At 44.3% G+C, this 16,188-nt stretch overlaps 1 protein-coding gene across 1 annotated transcript in view; it reads right to left on the bottom strand.

Moving 5' to 3' along the window:
- Jhbp3 (Juvenile hormone binding protein 3) overlaps positions 1 to 16,188 on the bottom strand; it is a 39,514-nt gene that overhangs the window by 19,789 nt on the left and 3,537 nt on the right. Inside the window, exon 2 of the mRNA XM_067158426.2 lies at positions 1,868 to 1,952. Within this exon, the coding sequence (XP_067014527.1) occupies positions 1,868 to 1,946 (79 nt within the window). The 5' untranslated portion in view covers positions 1,947 to 1,952. The remainder of the gene's footprint in view (positions 1 to 1,867; positions 1,953 to 16,188) is intronic.

Raw genomic sequence — 16,188 nt, 5'->3', positions numbered from 1 at the left:
CTTCGCTTTGTCCAGCAGAAATCTCACAGGGAGAGACCGCGATTTCAACCACGGAACCCAGCGGTGAGAGGCCGCCCGAGCCTCGGAAGCTCTACATAGAGTTAATCTAGAGAAAAAAACAAGTTTGTACGAGCGTACAGTTTCGTACCTGAAGGAAAAATAGGATTACCTCCCTAGGGAATTGAGTTTATTTTAATGTCATAGTTATTGTTGGTGTTTAGACCAAAGATAAATACTGTAGTGGGAAGATCGAAGTTGTAGGATTAATGGTAGGGACCAGAGGAACTTTTTCGAATTTTTTAGCGGATAATTTTTAACTACTATGGTATTTATTTTACAAGATGCTTTACGAATGCAGTAAACAGTCTGGCCTATGCTGACGACTTGGTCTTAATGGCAGATTGTGCCGAAAGCCTGCAGTCTAATATCTTGAAACTTGAAAATAGGTGCAATGAGTATGATATGAAAATTAGCCTTTCTGAGACTGAATTGGTGTCGGTAGGTAAGAAATCCAAGAGAATTGAATGCCAGATTGGAGATACAGGTGGAACAGGTAGATAATTTCAAGTATTTAAGATGTGTATTTTCCTAGGATGGTAGTACAGTAAGTGAGATTGAATCAAGGTGCAGTAAAGCTAATGCAGTGACTCGCAGTTGCGATCAACAGTATTTTGTAAGAAGGAAGTCAGTTCCAGGACGAAACTATCTTTACACCGATCTGTTTTCAGACCAACTTTGCTTTACGGGAGTGAAAGCTGGGCAGACTCAGAATGTCTTGTTCGCAAGTTACAAGTAACAGACATGAAAGTAGCGAGAATGATTGCTGTTACAAACAGGTGGGAACAATGACAGGAGGGTATTCGGAATGAGGAGATAAAGGCTAAGTTAGGAATGAATTCAGTGGATGAAACTGTACGCATAAATCAGCTTCGGTAGCGGTGTCATGTGAGGTGAATGGAGGAAGATAGGTCACCTAGGAGAATAATGTACTCAATCTTGGCGGGTAAGAGAAGTAGAGGGGGACCAAGACGACGATGGTTAGATTCAGTTTACAACAAATTAAAGACAGGAGGTATAGAACTAAACGAGGCTAGAGGCCACAGCCGGTAATCGAACCTGGGATTTCGGGAGTGGCAGCTAATCTAGTCTTTTCTTAAATGATTTCAAAGAACTCTGTAGTGTAGTGCTACGAAATTTGAAAAGTGTTACGAGGGCTGGAACGGGTACATTCAGCCTCGGGAGGTCAACCGAGTAGAGGGACGGGGGTTCGATTCCCACCTCAGCCATCCTCGAAGTAGTTTTGCGTGGTTTCCCATTTCTCCTCCAGAAAAATGCCGGTATGGTACTTAACTTAAGGCCACCGATGCTTCTTTTCCTCTATTTTGCTTATCCCTTCCAATCTTCCCATCTCCCCCACAAAACCCCTGTTCAGCATAGCATGCGAGGCCGTCTGGGCGAGGTACTTCTCCTTCTGCTCAGTTTTATCCCCGACCCAAAGTCTCACGCTCCAGAATACTACCCTTGAGGTCGTAGAGGTGAGATCCATCACTGAATCTGAGGGAAAAACAAACCCTGGAGGTTAAACGGATTAAGAAAGAAAGAAAGAAATTATTCCAATCACTAACTCCTCTTCTTTTAAATTAATATTAACCCCAATTTCTCCCCTTGAATTCCAACTTCATATCAATACAATTGAAAACTCTACTTAATGTTATTCATATCGCAGACTATATAAAACAGGGCTGGCGTACGTTCAGTATATGTAACTTATTTTTCATGCTTTGTCAGTTCAGAACTTCTGGTGAGAGGAAGTAGAATAAAATTCCGTAACTCAATTAATACTAAATAAAATACCTTGTTTACTTACGTATTTCTCTTCCCTGGGCCAGCGTCAGTGCGAGGACTAGCAGCGCCACGAGCGAAGATTCAAATCTTACGGTTGCCATGGTTTCCTGTGAAAGAAGAACAAGTCGGTCACACACACTGATACAATACGTACACGCCGCCGTGGTGACCAATTCAAACTGACGGTGAGAGAATGGGTGAACTTTACACTCATAATGTCTGAGTCATAGCGTGAAGTTAGCAAGACGTAACCTTCCGGTTGTTTCTGTTTTGTTTTTTTTAAACTCACAATGCTTCTCATTTCTGCTTCGTATTTCAGTCTCAAGGTAGTGTACTTCACAAAATTTTGTGCAACCAGTACAACCAAGTCCGTCTCTGTGGTGTAGTGGTTCGTCTGATCACCTGCTACCCCCGGACGCCCAGGTTCGATTCCTAGGACTACCACTAAACTTGAAAACTGATACGAGGACTGGAACCTACTCTACTCAGCCTGGGGAGGTCAACTGAGTAGACGAGGGTTCGATTCCCACCTGAGCCATCCTCGGAGTGGTTTTCCGTGGTTTCCCCACTTCCTCTCCAGGCAAATTCCGGAATGGTACCTAAATTAAGGCCACGGCTGCTTGCTTCTCTCTTCCTTGTCTATCCCTTCCAATCTTCCCATCCCTCCACAATTGCCCCTGTTCTGCAAAACAGGTGAGGCTGCCTGGGCGAGGTACTGATTCTCCTTCCCAGTCGTATTCCCGACCTAAAGTCTCACGCTGCAGGACACTGTCCTTGTGGCGGTAGAGTTTGTATCCTTCGCCGAGTCCGAGGAAAAAACCAACCCTGGAGGGTAAGCTGATTAGAAGAAACGAAAAAATTTAGAACGCTGGTATAGTGAGCACAACTTGATTAAAAATAGAAGAGTGTCCAGGCAAAACAAAACATGTCCGTCAGCTTCAGACTCTAATGAGAGAAGAAAAACGTAAATTGTCAACTGGATAGCAGCTTTGGGATGTACAAATTTAAAAGCAAAGTTCTTGTCTCAGAATAAGTCTCTATATAACTGGCATGGATTAACAAAAACATATGTCACATTCAAATTATGACTGTCAGTCCGGCTTTGTTATCGGTAACAAACATGGCACAGTTGGCCAGAAATTGTGGACCGGGGAGTGATGACTGAAATATTGGGATTTTTTTAAACAAAAAAACTCCATTTTGTCCGCCTCTGTGGTGTAGTGGTTAGCGTGATTAGCTGCCACCCCCGGAAGCCCGGGTTCAATTCCCGGCTCTGCCACGAAATTTGAAAAGTGGTACGAGGGCTGGAACGGGGTCCACTCAGCCTCGGGAGGTCAACTGAGTAGAGGTGGGTTCGATTCCCACCTCAGCCATCCTGGAAGTGGTTTTCCGTGGTTTCCCCCTTCTTCTCCAGGCGAATGCCGGGATGGTACCTAACTTGAGGCCACGGCCGCTTCCTTCCCTCTTCCTTACCTATCCCTTCCAATCTTCCCATCCCTCCACAAGGCCCCTGTTCAGCATAGCAGGTGAGGCCGCCTGGGCGAGGTACTGGTCATACTCCCCAGTTGTATCCCCGACCAAGAGTCTGAAGCTCCAGGACACTGCTCGTGAGGCGGTAGAGGTGGGATCCCTCGCTAGTCCGAGGGAAAAACCGAACCTGGAGGGTAAACGGATGATGATGATGATGATGATGATGATGATGATGATGAAATTCCATTTTTAATTTTAACCGCAAAACACTCCCCAATTCTCCCTCTTTCTAATCCCATGATCAGTTTTTCCTTAACACAGTTTTAAGTCTCTAAATGCTATTTAAACGGTAGCCGCGTGGAGAATATAGAGCAAGTCCTTTCTCTCACGTTGTCTGACAAAAATAGATTCAAAGTTCTTCCGAACTACCATTCCAGTAACCCCGCTGCAATATACGAGATTAGTAGATCTACGCTGTGAGTAGGAGGAGAAAGACATCTCGGGGAGTAGTAACTTACAGTCCAGGGCGGTTTTAAGGCAAGAATGTTGCTTAAAACTTTCAATTGCTTTTTTCCTGGCGTAACAATATTTCAGCTCTTTCCAATGCATAAAATACCCCTTGCGACAAAGTTCCTATCAGATTCACCTGAAATTTTCAGGGAATGTTTCAGTATGTATAAGAATTAAAATTAGTTCGGTTTTTTATCAATTGAATATGCATTAACTTCATATTTGTACTTCTAAAACCGGGCGAGTTGGCCGTGCGCGTAGAGGCGCGCGGCTGTGAGCTTGCATCCGGGAGATAGTAGGTTCGAATCCCACTATCGGCAGCCCTGAAGATGATTTTCCGTGGTTTCCCATTTTCACACCAGGCAAATGCTGGGGCTGTACCTTAATTAAGGCAACGGCCGCTTCCTTCCAACTCCTAGGCCTTTCCTATCCCATCGTCGCCATAAGACCTATCTGCGTCGGTGCGACGTAAAGCCCCTAGCAAAGAAAAATAAATAAAAAAATGTACTTCTAAAGTCGCATGAGACTAAACTTTTGCATATTGAATGAATAATGACAAATTGAGAAAATAACTCCAATAGTTTACACTTGACTGAAAAACCCGGAGTTTTTATTCAATATATTTGACAAATAAGCCAAATTATAGCCCATGAAAATGAAATCTGTGGTGTACGTACCATTCTCAATTAAAAAAAAAGCAAAGTCACCTCCGTACAGGCCATGAAGGTAAAGGCTTCCACCATTGTTAACCTCGGCACGTGATGGGGTAGAGTGGTTAGCTTTACGCCCGGCCGCCTTTGTCCCCAGGAATTAACCTGGTACTCATTTTTGGTGTAGGATGAGTGAACCTCAGGGCCATATGCACCTCCGGAAGTGGAAATCTCGTTTCTTGAATTTTACGACTTTTTAACGGGGATTCGAACCCACGTCCTTCCGGGCGAGCCGAGCACGCCTTTACCGCCTCGGCCAGGTAGTCTTTCTTCTCAGTTCAACATATAAAAATATTTGTTAATAACTTCGCAACCAGTTAATTAATTAACTCCAAATTTTGTGTGGGGCTGTATCGCACTAGTGTGGGCATATGTTTTACAGTTTGTTGTGTTAAGTAGCAAATTGTAGATGTTTAAAATTTCAGTCTTCTTCTTCTTCTTCATAATCTGTTTATCCTCCAGGGTTGGTTTTTCCCTCGGACTTAGCGAGGGATCCCACCTCTACCGCCTCAAGGGCAGTGTCCTGAAGCTTCAGACTTTGGGTCGGGGATACAACTGGGGAGGATGACCAGTACCTCGCCCAGGCGTCCTCACCTGCTATGCTGAACAGGGGCCTTGTGGAGGGATGGGACGATTGGATGGGACAGGCAAGGAAGAGGGAAGGAAGCGGCCGTGGCCTTAAGTTAGGTACCATCCCGGCATTTGCCTGGAGGAGAAGTGGGAAACCACGGAAAACCACTTCCAGGATGGCTGAGGTGGGAGTCGAACCCACCTCTACTCAGTTGACCTCCCGAGGCTGAGTGGACCCCGTTCCAGCCCTCGTACCACTTTTCAAATTTCGTAGCAGAGCCGGGAATCGAACCCGGACATCCGGGGGTGGCAGCTAATCACGCTAACCACTACACCACAGATGCGGACCCTTTAAAAGGAAACTGTTCACGAATGTAGGTAAACCCAAGCAGAGCTGCAATCTGGGAACTGGTTTTATACTTTAAAATATTATTGACCCCATTGTTTACATTTTTTTACAGTATCTTGTTTTTTTTTTTAAATATCTTTGAGACTGATTCAGAGGTATTTGTGCAGCCTGTGGTACCTAATGGTTGTCTAAAAAAAACAACAAATAAGGCATCTCTAATACATGTGTTAGATTGACTGTGAAGTTGAATAGGTGATAGGGAAAATGTTATCAAATAATAAATGAAAATCCACAGCCTGTTTCCAGTCATTCGACGGGTCCCATCTAGCGGCAGGATAGGAATTGTGCCGGCTGCTGAAGTCTGTCGCTCTCCTCTGGGGCAATGTTTAATGACTGACAGATGAAATGTTAATGGGGAGTGTTGCTGGAATGAAAGATGACTGGGGAAAACCGGAGTACCCGGAGAAAAAAACTGTCCGGCCTCCGCTTTGTCCAGCACAAATCTCACATGGAGTGAACCACGGTATCCAGCGGTAAGAGGCCGGTACGCTGCCGCCTGAGGTACTGGGGGCCTCGTTATCAAATAATAAATAATGCATCAATGCTGTATCTGCAGAAATATAGATTCATCCTGGATGGTAAGGCCGCTTCCTCCCCTCTTCCCTGCCTATCCTTGCCGATCTTCCCATCCCGCACCAAGGCCCCTGTTTAGCATAGCAGGTGAGGCCGCCTGGGCGAGTTACTGGTCATTCTCCCCAGTTGTATCCCCCGGCCCAAAAGTTTGAATCTCCAGAACACTGCCCTTGAGGTGGTAGAGGTGGGATCCCTCGCCGATTCCGAGGGAAAAACCAACCGTGGAAGGTAAACAGATCAAGAAAGTCAGAAAGAAAGAAGGAAAGAATTTAATTTGGCGAGGATTTGAATAAAAAAGAAAAGGAGTGTAGAAACAAGCTGTTTTTCGGGAACTGCATTTAGCCCGGAAGTGATTTTCGAAATTTGATTTTTATTTTGATAAAGCTATCCAAGAATCACAATTTGAAAACTTTCCGGGCCTTTCATCCCTTCAACTTTCGGTAGAACTGAGGAAATTTCTTAATTTTACGTTTTTCTTTGTATGTGTACCCCTACTTTATCTGCTAAGAAATGTTTCCAGCATTACAAAATTTCTCCATTTATACTCCTTCTTCTATGTGAGCCATCAATTGCAGCTACAACAGAATTCTCAAGTTCTTTATCGAATGAACTAGGGTTTGTATAAATAGAAACAGACTTTCCACTTAGTAATCCTACTGTAGCTGACCATTATTTTACACAGAGCTGTACCCAGATCCAATGTCAGCGCGATAGATTTAACCTTTTATTTTTCCATTCGTTTCATTTTCTAGTTGTCAATTACTATACAAATTAAATTGCTGGGAAGTACGCGTTACGCAACTGGAGAGCTACTGTGATCCTTTTTCCACTGAATTTATTGGTTGCGATTTTCCTGATTTACTTCCCAGTAGTGAAGAATTATTGAGTTTAGCATAACCAATGAGCTTTGAAGTCAAATGATATTTTTCTCTAGAAATTACTTCACTTTGAAGACAGGTTTTGCGAGTTTGGTCAATAGAGCAGTAATTACTAATCTTATTTGGTCGTACTGACGTCGTATCAATGTTCCTCTGTGGGTGGGAGCGGTGGAATAATACCCACGGTATCCCTGGCTGTACTAAGAGGTGACTGAAAGGGGCCGCAGCGAGTTTTAACTTGGAGAGAGTGGATTGGCGACCACGGGACTCTGGCGTTCCCTCAACTTACTTGTGCCAAGCTGCTTACTTTCATCTATCCTATTCGACCTCCCTTGGACAACTCTTATTCTTTTCTGATCCCATCGGTATTAGATTGCGAGGCCTAGGGAGTCTTTCATTTTCACGCCCTTTTTGACCCGTGCCTTTCTTGTCCGATGAATGAATGAATGTCGTATGGCTTTTAGTGCCGGGATATCCCAAGACGGGTTTGGCTCGCCAAGTGCAGGTCTTTCTATTTGACTCCCGTAGGCGACCTGCGCGTCTTGATGAGGATGAGATGATGATGATGAAGACGACACATAGACCCAGCCCCCATGCCGTACGAATTAACCATTTAAGGTTAAAATCCCCGACCCGGCCGGGAATCGAACCCGGAACTCTCTGAACCGAAGGCCAGTACGCTGACCGTTCAGCCAACGAGTCGGACTTTTGTCCGATATATTTAATTTTCGAAGTTCCAGTTTTTCCTAGTTGTACTTCCTTTTTGAAACAATGATCACCACCATCACCACCGGGACGGAGAGATTTGACCATACGGTTAGGGGCGCGCAGCTGGGAGCTTGCGTTCGGGAGAAGGTGGGTTCGAACCGCACTGACGGCAGCCCTCAAGATGGTTTTCCGTGGTTCCCCATTTCCACACCAGGCTAATGTTGCGGCTGTATCTTAATAATACCTATCTGTGTCGGTGCAACGTAAAGCCAATTGTAAAAGAAAACAATCAATCATCAATGATCTGCAATCGGGGCAGTCGCCCAGGTGACAGATTACCTATTAGTTGTTTACCTTGCAACTTCTGAAATGTTTTAAAAGAACTTGGACAATTTTTGAACATTCCTTCGATAAATTATTCCAATCCCTAACTCCTCTTCCTATAAATGATATTTGCCGCAGTTTAACTTATTTTCTACTTTTAAAAGCACCACTGACAGCTTGGAACATACCGCGTAGTCAAACAGCTCGTCTCCTTACTCCCAAGTCTTCCCACCCCAAATTTTGCAGCATTTACGTAACACTACTCTTTTGTCGGAAATCATCAATAACAAATCGTGCTGCATTCCTTTGGATCGCCGAGCGAGTTGGCTGCGCGGTTTGAGTTAGCATTCGGGAAATGGTGGGTTTCAATCAAACTGTCGTCAGCCCTGAAGATGGTTTTCTGCGGTTTCTCATTTTTACACCAGGTAAATACCGGAACACTTCCTATTCATAGGCCGCAGGGGATTCCTTTGACCCCCCTACGCAATTTAATTCGCCCTCATTAATAATTTCATCTCGATTAGCTCCTCAACTGAAATTGGCATCACGAAGGGCATCCGGCCATACAATCAGGCGATATAATTTCATCCCAGACGTTGTGTTAGGAAACAGGACAGCACTAGCTAATATCCTTGTATCCTATCGAAATCTCAGCTGCTGCGGCAGTCACAGCGTTGGAGAACGAAGCGACTCTAGCCGTGATGTGGTAAATGAGAGGTCCAATCCATTGACCTTTCGGTCCATCACATGTGAACGGGCGGTTGGGTGGATCGTGTGGAATGTAGGAGTTCAAAGATGTGTGTCGTCACAGAATGTACAGGATGTTCAAGAACTTGATTCAAGGTCAAGAATTTTAAGGTCCAATTGAGTAGTAGCTCAGACAACCAAAGTACTGGTTTTCTGAACAAAGGTTTGCGGGTTCGATCCCGTCTAACTCAGTTAGCATATGAAGGTGCTCAGATATGTCAGCCTCGTGTCAGTAGATTTACTGGCACGTATAAAGGAACTCGTGCCGGCCCCGTGGTGTAGGGGTAGCGTTTCTGTCACTTACCCAGAGGCTCCGGGTTCGATTCCCGGCCAGGTCAGGGATTTTTACCTGGATCTGAGGGCTGGTTCGAGGTCCACTCAGCCTACGTGATTAGAATTGAGGAGCTAACTGACGGTGAGATAGCGGCCCCGGTCTAGAAAGCCAAGAATAACGGCCGAGAGGATTCGTCGTGCTTAGCACACGACCCCTCGCAATCTGCAGGTCTTCGGGCTGAGCAGCGGTTGCTTGGTAGGCCAAGGCCCTTCAAAGGTTGTAGTGCTGTGCGGTTTGGTTTGGTATAAAGGAACTCGTATAGGAAAAAATTTCAGCACTTTGGCATCTCTGTAAACCGTAGAATAAGTTATTGGGAACATAAATCAACATTCTTCTTCTGTTTGGCCTTTCATTAGTTATGTGGGAGCGGCACGTTTTTAAAAAGAAATGCATTCAGCATAGTTCTACGGCTGGATGCCCTTTCTGATGCAAACACAATGCGTGATTCTGTGGTGGTTGGCAGTTTGATATGTTGTGTGTAAATGAGGATGTGTGCTCAGACAAACGCAAACACGCACGCCCCAATCCGCGGGTGTTAATTGTTTTTTTGCTAGGGGCTTTACGTCGCGCCGACACAGATAGGTCTTATGGCGACGATGGGATAGGAAAGGCCTGGGTGTTGGAAGGAAGCGGCCGTGGCCTTTATTAAGGTACAGCCCCAGCATTTGCCTGGTGTGAAAATGGGGAACCATGGAAAACCATTTTCAGGGCTGCCGATAGTGGGATTCGAACCTACTATCTCCCGGATGCAAGCTCACAGCCGCGCGCCTCTACGCGCACGGCCAACTCTCCCGGTGGTGTTAATTGTTCGCAAATAAAATTCCCCCCGCCGGGAACTGAACAGAGGACCTTCTGAACCGACTGCCAGCACTCTGACCATTCAGAAAAAGAGTTGAACGGAAAAAATACTATTATTCTTTACGATCAGGCCTGCTGGGCACTACATGACAATTTCAATTCCCCTTTCCTTGCTGTTTCCTCTTCATCATTGCACTATGCTTTATTCTTCTCTTCTTAGACCATTTTCGACCAGGTTTCCTTTTCCTTTTCCCTTTGGAATCCTTCCATCTTCTTATATTTTTTTACAAGTTGCCTTACGTCGCACCGACACAGATAGGTTTTATGGCGACGATGGGACAGGGAAGGGCTATGAGTGGAAAGGAAGCGGCCGTGTCCTTAATTAAGGTACAGCCCAACCATTTACCTGGTGTGAAAATGGAAAACCACGAAAAACCATTTTCAGGACTTTCAACAGCGGGGTTTGAACCCACTATCACAGGACTACTGGATACTAGACGCACTTAAGTTACTGTAACCTTCCATTCCTAGAACTTTCTTTACTCAACGAGTTACCGTTGCGGTTATGGACGCGCAGATCTGAGCTTGCATTCGGGAGATAGTGGGTTCGAGCGAGTCCCACTGTCGGCAGCCCTGAAGATGGTTTTCCATTTTCATATCAGACAAATGTTGGCACTGTACCTTAATTAAGGCTACGGCCGTTTCCTTCCCATTCCTAGTCCTTTCCTATCCCATCGTCGCCATAAGACCTATCTGTGTCGGTGAGACGTAAAGCGGATTCTAAAAATAAATAAATAAATAAATAAATAAATAAATAAATAAATAAATAAATACATAAATAAATAAAATAAATAAATGAGTTTAACATTTTGATTGGCTCAGCCTGTATACGTTTCATCACCTCCATAACATTTGATGTAGAGTAAGGTTTGTTCAAGATCTAGATGGTATAAACTGTTTAGACACCTTGTTACTGTGCATGCCATTTATAGTCGAGTAAGACAAGAGTGAAGTGGCATTAGAAGCGCTGAGTGTAATAAAATGTGAGAAATGCTGTTCAGCGGTATGAAGGTGAAACACAGGACATTGACTCGAAAGTATAACGTGTTGGTGTCGTAGAGATTACTTTCGTATACAAATGTGCTTGGTGGGGAGAGATAGAGTGCAAAATATATTCCATTATTGGTAGCAATTTGCATAAAAGAAAATAAATCAAAATAATCTTCTTGGGACTAAGTGATACAAATGGACAGCTGGCTTCCTCGGACAGTGCTGTCTATGACAGCTTCAATAAGTCCATCGACAGTAACTGAGTTCTATGGTTGATCCATCTCTTCAGTCTATCTTGTCAACCTCTTCATAGCCACCAAGCAGAGTTAAATCAGAATACCTGCACATAGTAGCAGAGGTCGTATGATTACGCGTGTTACCACATTTCAAAAGCTTCTGTTATCTTTATTTCTGCACCATTTTCACTTTCATTAAATGCTTCTCTCCACAGCAACATCTCCTGTACAAACATCCAGGTAATGCTGGGCTGAGTGGCTCAGACGGTTGAGGCGCTGGCCTTCTGACCCCAACCTGGCAGTTTTCATCCTGGCTCAGTCCGGTGGTATTTGAAGGTGCTCAAATATGTCAGCCTCGTGTCTGTAGGCTTACTGGCACGTGAAATAAATCCTGTGGGACAAAATTTCGGCACCTTGGCGTCTCCGAAATTAGTAAGACGTAAAGCCAATAACATTGTTATTTTTACATCCTTCCAATGCACGAGACAAGTCATTTTCTTTATTTAGAAAGGCGTTCCTTGCTTAAGTGTGTCTACATTTTCACGTCCATCTTACTCCTGCTATGAGGGGTTGCCTCGCCGAGGCAGTAAGGGTGCACTCTGTTCACTCAGAAGGATGTGTGTTCGATTTTCCGTCAGATAGTGTATGGGACTTCCCACCAAGATTACTTGTTTGGAGAACTGGAGAAAATCCAAAGAAAAGCAGCGACTTCCAACAAAAGAGTAACGAGTAAGGAAACGAGCTGTTCGACTAAGTGGTATGTTCCGAGCTATCAGTGGAGAAACGACGTGGAATGACGTTTGTAGACGAATAAGCTATAGTGGTGTTTTAAAAAGTAGGAAATATCACAAAATGAAGATAAAGTTAGAATTCTGATAGGGAATATGCCAACTGGACGACTGCCCTAAATGCAGATCTGTCAAGTCGATTGATCAAAGTCGATAAATTTAGAATAAATTTATAATTATGGAGAGGCCTTCAGATTTACTCAGCGTACCTCAGAAGTGAGACCAGATGAAGGTGGGTGGAAGGCGACCAGCCACGGAAATCCCACATGCAAGGAAACTCCACCAATTTGCAGGCTCTAATTTTTAAAACTTAGTATCCATCAAGTAGATTGTTTCGGAACTTTTTCTATCTCGAGTTATCGAAAGGAGAATTTTGAACTCCTTCTAGTTGTTAGGCAGTCTGAATGCTGCTCTTGGTAAAAATGTAGGACAGAAATCACTAGAACCCGGACGTTTGGGCAGTAATAGGGTAGAACGCAAACTAATTTGGCCAATAGGAAGTGTTGGTTAGCCTGCTCTTCTGTAAAGTAGCGAGAGTAATATAACTTCCAGGGGTTCAAATAGGAGGCGGCTCCTAATGTTATGCAAACCTCAGAGCAGAACTATGCCCTAAAAGTTTGCGTTCTAACCTGTAAATTTGCTCACTTCCTATCGGAACATACATGTTATTTGAAAAAAAATAATTAGTATAAATTACGGTTCTAGAATGGTAGAATCGTGGAGAAAATATTCACTTTTCATTCAGTCCATTGGGAATTAGGTGTTAGTTCACGTATGTTCATTATAATTATATCCACTACCAAAATGTCAGCTTGACACGATATCCAAATCTGTATATGCAATTTAATTTTAATTGAGTTTATTAATTGCTGTAAGTAACAGTTGGTATTTTTAAATCTTATAAAATTGTTTTCTTTAAACTTGAGACAAGATGAGAGTATTAGACTCTCACTAATCCGACCATTCCTTGCACAGAGTGGTGCCGAAATAAATAAATAAATAAATAAATAAATAAATAAATAAATAAATAAATAAATAAATAAATATAGAGAGAGGAGGGGGGGGGGGGGGATTATTGAGAATGTCTGGGAGATTAGTTTGAATACCTTCTTTATCAAATCCAATATAGGCCTACGTGGTGACAAAACCTGACGACCTCGCCTCACACTATTACTGTCCAGCGGCAGCCGAGTGTCTCTTAGCCGCGTATGATTAAACTACGTCTTCTGAAGGCGGAGTTGCCAAATCGTCTACCTCATTAGCTCCAAAAGAGCCAGAGCAAAAATATTATTTTTATGGACTTTATTCTTGTCATTTCGATGTAAACTGAGTTATTTATTATTATGGTAATATTATTATTCTTTTCTTCTTTTTCTACCGCGTTTCCTACACTTGTGGGGTCGCAGGTGCGAACAGTGTCGCACATGTGGCTTTGGCCCTGTTTTACGGCCGGATGCCCTTTCTGACGCCTACCCTATATGGAGGGATATAATCACTATTGCGTGTTTCTCTTATGGCTGGTAGTGTAGTCCATTGTATGAATATGAAGAGGAAAGTGTTGGGAAAACATAAACACCCAGTCCCCAAGCCAGAAGAATTAATTGACGCGAAGAAAGTGTAAAGAATGAAGAGAATATGAACTTCACTACACCAAGCAGGGATCGCTCAGAACTCAGCAGGGTGCAGGGTGTGATTGACAACTGAATTCCAGCTCGTTTCCTGGAACTAAGGCCGTCATATTTTGTCCCCAAGTATAGTAGAATGTAGTGTTTATACATCTAAGGAAAAATCAACAGAAAAATTTAGCCCTCGGCTCTTCTATACGAAATATCACTCGCTATGAAACTTCTAGTCCGTGCAATTTATACTCTTGCCGGCTTTGTCATGCAACCGCTGCAGCTTCGACAGTAGCAATGCTTTCTAGTATGTCCTCTTCTTCGTCACTTTCAATTTTACTGCACACTTTTTGATTTTTTTCATGTTCATTTTGTGATCCTCACCGAGTGAGTTGGTCCTGCGGTTAGGGTCGCGCAGCTGTGAGCTTGCATTTGGGTTCGAACCTGACTGTCTCCAGCGCTGAAGATGGTTTTGCGTTGTTTCCCATTATTATACCAGCCATCAGCTTCAAGGTCCACATCGATATCTCGGCGTACCACAACCGTCTGATAAAATGTACCTGCGGCTCTTGTTATCGCTATAATCCGTAAGTAATGGATCAGTGTGACTTGAGCAGACGTGCAGGATGCCTCGCAGACGTATGCGAGAACCGTACCGTCAAATGAGTGAGTTTGAAAGAGGTCGCGTTATTGACATGAGGGAAAGTGATGAATCCACCCGGGAAATTGCTGCTCGTGTGGGACGAAGTGTGTCGGCAGTGCAACGGGCGTGTACAGAATGGTTCACAGAAGACCACAGAACACGATGAGATGGGTATGGTCGTACCACCCAGACCACCTCATGAGAAGATCGACACCTCATCCGAATGGCATTGCAGGACAGATCTGCGTCTTCCTCGGCTCTGGCGTAACAGTGGAACAGTGTAACACATCGTACACTATCAGGAGTGACAGTCCGTCCCCGTTTATTACAGTCTGGGTTACCGGCACGTTGTCCACTTTTCCGCCTACCTTTGACTAAAGTGCATAAACATGCTAGAGTGCAATGGTGTATGGAACGACGTCACTGGGGACAGGAATGGCAGCAGATAGTGTTAACGGACAAATCTAGGTTCTGTTTGAAAATGATGGCCGCATATTGGTTCGCCGCGGACAGCGGGAGAGGCATCACATTGACTGCATTCGCAGAAGACATACAGCGCCAACTCCAGGCCTTATGGTGTGGGGTGCTATTGAGTACAACCACAAATCACAGTTGGTTCGTGTCCAGGGCACTGTGACCAGTCTGACCTACGTGAATGACATCCTGTGACCCGTAGCCATACCCTTTCTGCACGGCATCCCAGTCGCCATATTTCAGGAGGACAATGCGTGACCACATGTTGCTGCACGAACACGTACCTTCTTGTTATCACAGGATGCCAGACTGTTGCCCTGGCCCACCCGATCACCGGACTTGTCGCCAATCGAAAATGTGTGGGATATGGTGAAATGGCCGGTGCGGCGCTGTGACCCACTGCCAGCCACCAAAGATGAACTGTGGAACCAAGTGAATGCAGCACGGATGGCTATACCCCAGGACGCCATTCGCGCTTTCTACGCGTCGATGACATCACGCATGGAGCAAATTATCAGTGCCCACGGGGGACCCAGTGCCTAGTAGGCAACAGGACACATGCTGAATCTTGGTGCCTGAAATGCTAATCGTTTCTGCAGAGCATACTAATGATCATGTCCTGTGAATATGAACTTCTTATCCCTAGTATTTCAAGGTGTTCTGGTTTTTATGAACATGAGCGTAGGGTCCTGCACATATCATTGGATCGAGCTCGACGCAGAATTATTAAGGAAATACACACACAAACTCTCCCATCCTCACACAATTTAATATTATATATTTCTGCCTTTATCTTGATATAAGCATTACAGTAGCTGTATTATTCGGTGTTTGCCTGGTGTAAATAATTCAGTTCCCTTCTTGCTATTACTTGTCGGACTGAAGTGAAACCGCGCTGTAATAATGTACATAATATTACATGTACATATGCCGTAAGTCAGTAAGAATACACAAAGGCTGTCTGCAAACCATACCGAAGACGTCGTAACAATATAAGACAAAGTTAGCTTGATAACAAAATTTCCGACCATTTCAAGTGAAGTGATCTTTATACTGTAGAAGAGGTAACGTTCCTTTCCTTTTCGCGGGAGTTCTTGCGGATTTTCTTGCTTCTTATACAGCCTAATTGCATTCTATATGTACGAATTGGATGAAATAAGACTGGATTAATACAATGTTCCGTTCGTCATTTAACACCAACTAAAGTAAAACAAAACCCCAATGCACAACAACCCCGATGGTCCATGGCCTAATAAGCGAACGCTGCTCAACCCGAAGTCCTGCAGATTACGAGGTGTCGTATGGTCAAACCGACGAATGCTCTCGGCCGTTATTCTTGGCTTTCTAGACCGGGGCCGCTATCTCACCGTCAGATAGCTTCTCAATTGTAATCAACTAGGCTGAGTGGACTTTGAACCAGCCCTCAACTCCAGGTAAAAATCCCTGACCTGACCGGGAATCGAACCCGGGGCCTCCGGGTAAGAGACAGGCATTATTCGAACTTG

Source organism: Anabrus simplex, chromosome 14 (assembly GCF_040414725.1).
Source record: "Anabrus simplex isolate iqAnaSimp1 chromosome 14, ASM4041472v1, whole genome shotgun sequence".
Taxonomy (NCBI): Eukaryota; Metazoa; Arthropoda; class Insecta; order Orthoptera; family Tettigoniidae; genus Anabrus; species Anabrus simplex.
This window is presented reverse-complemented; position numbering and strand designations above follow the sequence as displayed.